Raw genomic sequence first — 4234 nt, 5'->3', positions numbered from 1 at the left:
AGGGAAAGAATTCTGAAATAAAATTAGGAGCTAATATAATAGAAATCTACAAAGAAGAGGTTATTAAATACTATTTATTTACAACTAAAAAACAATGAAATTATAAAGATAATTAAAATAACAGTAAGATAGAAGAGAAGAGAGAAGCGCAAACCTTAGAAGGAAAATGTGATGATAAAGAAAAGAGAGAGTGAATGGAACCTCTGAGAGCAGAGGAAGGTGATGAATGGAAGAAGAGATGTAGTAAGAATGTGGATTTAAGAGGGATTGGATGTGGCTAATGGAAGGTTTACGTGGCTTTCTCTTAACGTTTGATTCGTATGACATCGGTCCTATGTCTTTACTGTCTTCATATTCTATTCTTATTTTTATTACTACTTTTAAGTTATATTTTAAAATGGTTAAAAACACATGTGCATTCTAAAATGTAAATAATTCAATTGAAAGAAAAAAAAAATGTGTTTTTTTAATGTTATACACATTACTCTTAATTCATAATAATAATTGTGTGATTATACTAATTATTGTTAAGTATGGCAGAATTCAATAAAAAAATATAATTAAAAAAAGTGAATTATTGGAAATTGATTCAATAAAATAAAAAAGTTGATTATAATGAATATATGATGATACACTTTATATAATAATCATAATCAAATTAACAAATCCTAACTAACTTGAGTAAATACTAATTAACTTATAATTATCTATAGTGAGCTCTCAACAATATCTAACATCAATAGTTAATATGAATAATAGTATAATTCACAAGAATCATCAAGTTTTATGGAGGCACTAATCTCATATGAAATTATTAGGGATTAATTTAGACGTTAAATTTTATTTGAACTAAATTGAGTAGAACTAAGATTGTTAGGCTCAAATTGAGTCTTTAATTTTAGTCTTAGTTTAATTGGCTTAAAGTTTTATATAATTTTTAGACCACATCCTCACATTTTGCTAATATTTTTTGAAGTTACATATTTTCGTAATTTTTTTTACCAAATTACACAGCCTTTGCTAATATATACTTTTTTTATTGAATTAGTTCACGAAGTTTACGACGTTGTATTTATTTATACATAGAAACAATTATATTTATTGAAAACACTTTGTGGAGTCTTTAAAATTGAAAGAGAAAGAAAAACATGTCGCGAAATGTTCACACCCAAGATAGGTACCTCAGTGCTCGAGAAATATCCAACACGTCCAAATGGGATTTGGAAAAATCTGACCATAAAAGCATTGAAAAATCTCTAACACAACTGAACATCTTGATTCAAATTTGAGTGTCATCTCACGATGACGCGTAGCTGAGTTTCCGTGGTTCGTATAAATTTGATTATGTGCCACTCCACTCCAAGAATAAGATTTGACTTTCAACATTGCACTTTAAATTTTTATGTGATTTTTTCAAATTTAATCCACCGTTTTGGGGAAGGATCCATACCGTTTTTTCTGCCTGATTCACCGAGTAACCAACCTATAGTCAATTCGAAAAGATTGACATGTTTAGCATTGAAGAGCAACACTTAAATAATTTAGGATTCAATCCATTAATGCACATTTTTGTTCACTTACAAGTTGGCTACGAATGAATTTTACTGTGAAATCCAAAAAAGAAGTATGATCATGAATGAGATAAATTTTACTTTTTTTGATATTGGTGCATAGCATTGAACTCATTTGTGTGATTAAATTTACTTAGATTAAACTCCTCCAAAATAAAGAATCCACTTCAAAAAGAAAAACAAATGCCTTAAACCCTAATTTCCTTAGAGAGGGGGTCAAATATTATTTTAAGTATGAGTCAGGAATGAACTAATTCGGGAAATAGAAGAAAAATGGGACGACAAATTTGATTTTGCATGGGCAAATAAATGGTCAGTAAAAATATGATACATGTACATTACTTAGCAACACTAAAACAAATCAAATATGAAAAATAAAATAAAATAAAATAAAGCCAATCAGAAACAGATTGGAAAAGATACAGATAATCAGAAATATTGTTACACGTGAATGATGAGTGGCATACATAGTCATGTATGGGACTGACAACTCCTTCATTGTAATATAAGCAGCAAAAACAGGGTAGAACTAAAACGTAATCTCACAAGGTGCGTGAAATGTTCTTCCTCGACATATAGGTTCCAGATTTTCACCCACATATGAACAGAGTGGTGACACTTCGACACCTGAACGAGAGGCAATAACATTTCATGAAAGGAAAGGAAGATTTAGATAAGATAATAATTTCTCTAATGAAAAATGGGTAAGTCTCTCTATCTCCCTTTCGCAAACTCTCTCTTACTGTAGACGCGACACCCAGCCCATAATTATAATTACTTTTCTACCTGGTAGTAAAGAGGGACAACTTACCTGTTGCATATAAGGGCACTGAATGTGTTAAGAAGCCACCTGCAGCAACTACCCAACGAGTATGGAGTCGAAGAACAAGCAGTTTAGCACTATCTGGAGTGTCATAATTAGAGCCGTTTGCATTTTTTACAGGCGCAAACTCCTCCTCCCGTAATACCTAAACATGGATGCATAAAAGAGGCAATAAGAGTAGCATCCTTAAACAAGCATCACGTCACGAAAGAAATTGCAGAGTTTCATGTAAAGGTTAAAATTAAAATTATAGTCACCTCAAAAAGTGCGGTTGTAGGAGCATATGGAAATGCATCAAATATAAACTGTTCAAGTTTTAATCCCATAGTATATCCATGTATGGAAGGGATTTTCTTCTCTGCAAGGTGGTAACTGCATATAGAATTGATGCATGGATCAATATCTAGAAAACACAAAAGATGGCTAGATTATATGATATATATGGGTCATACGTTGTATCAACGCCATTTTTTACTTTATCCATATTAAAACTACATTGACTACAACTCCTGATAAATCAGGCTTAAGCACGAGAAGAATTGTGATTAATCTCCCTAGGAAGTCCATGTCATCTAATTAACTAGTGACATAGCTGAAACTTTTTCTACAGCAAATTGATTCTATAGCAACATAAAATTATTTTTTATCTTGAATTTTGTTATAAGACATCAAAACCTACAAGGTTGCATATCTTGGGAAAAATAAATTTCTTAACACTTGAAAGTCGAATAACAATGAGAAGCAAGATAGGACACGTACATGCTGTCCTTTTCAAGGCCATTTGCCACTTGGTTTAGAAAATCCAAAGTAAACATGTGTAAGCAAACCTGAAATCAAAAGGTTAATAAGAAATCTGGAAGATAACTTACAATGCAGCCAGCAATTGTGATAATCAATATTTCAAATACAGAATGAAAAAATTTTAATGTGATTATTTATATATAAATACCCATGCTTAGTATACATGATTAATGATCACAAACAATAACACTTATTTTATAAAACTACAAGAAGAACTGAGCATTGTCTCATTAATGGGGTCAGTTAAATAGGTTGATTGACACCATCAAGACATGTAATCTGATCTCTTTGAATTTATGTTTTGACTGATACAGAAAATTGAGTAATGAGCTGAGATATTAGGGTGGAATTGGTAACCACATCGATGGATAGGAAAAAAAGACTTGAAGTGATATTTTTGTTTCAGAATTTATTTGTACAGAACCTGAAGGAATTATGTTAGATAATAAAAACCAAATTAGATGATCATAAGATTCCTATAGTTTCTAATTCACTAATTGATTCTCCCTCTGGTCTTAATTGTCTTAAATATAAGCAAAAAGTTAAATATAACTGTCTAAATTTGAGACAAATATATTTGACTTTTTGCTTATATTTGGGACAAAATACATTTGACTTTTTGTTTATATTTAAAATTGAAAGAAGTAATATATGATAGAACAAAAGCTCCTATTTGGTTCTCAGAGTGTCACTATCAAAAGTTGATACTTAGTTTCAATTTAGTTTCAATTTAAATGAGGTCGACGGTAAGGCCACTAAAACAACAGCTTTAGTCTTCTCTAAAAAAACAAATTTTTTACTTAATAAACGAGAATTCAATTTTTTTTTACGTAAAAATATCTTACATTCTAATATTAAATCAATTGACTTTATTATCAATCATAAAAAAAAATATTATACAATATTAATTATATTAATTTAATAAATAATCTAAGATATAAATGTCAACTTGAAAATATGAATCAGACTATTCAAAATTACAAAAAAAAAAAAAAAAAAAAAACCAAGAAATGGCAAAACCCCAAAAAGGAGTTTTTGG

At 29.8% G+C, this 4234-nt stretch overlaps 2 protein-coding genes across 2 annotated transcripts in view; both read right to left on the bottom strand.

Annotated features, from left to right (window-relative positions):
* LOC101512859 (ATP-dependent zinc metalloprotease FTSH 2, chloroplastic) overlaps positions 1-316 on the bottom strand; it is a 3716-nt gene extending 3400 nt beyond the window's left edge. Inside the window, exon 1 of the mRNA XM_004504611.4 lies at positions 155-316. The gene's annotated coding sequence lies outside the window, so the exon portion shown is untranslated. The remainder of the gene's footprint in view (positions 1-154) is intronic.
* Positions 317-1834: 1518 nt separating this feature from the next.
* LOC101512555 (UDP-N-acetylglucosamine diphosphorylase 1-like) overlaps positions 1835-4234 on the bottom strand; it is a 10690-nt gene continuing 8290 nt past the window's right edge. The window contains exons 12-15 of the mRNA XM_073369758.1: positions 3154-3221; positions 2652-2766; positions 2383-2539; positions 1835-2198 (exon numbers count right to left, since the gene is read on the bottom strand). Of these exons, the coding sequence (XP_073225859.1) occupies positions 2101-2198; positions 2383-2539; positions 2652-2766; positions 3154-3221 (438 nt within the window). The 3' untranslated portion in view covers positions 1835-2100. The remainder of the gene's footprint in view (positions 2199-2382; positions 2540-2651; positions 2767-3153; positions 3222-4234) is intronic.

Source organism: Cicer arietinum, chromosome 6, assembly GCF_000331145.2.
Source record: "Cicer arietinum cultivar CDC Frontier isolate Library 1 chromosome 6, Cicar.CDCFrontier_v2.0, whole genome shotgun sequence".
Lineage (NCBI taxonomy): Eukaryota > Viridiplantae > Streptophyta > Magnoliopsida > Fabales > Fabaceae > Cicer > Cicer arietinum.
Note: the sequence above shows the minus strand (reverse complement) of the source record. Positions and strands in the feature narration are given on the sequence as shown.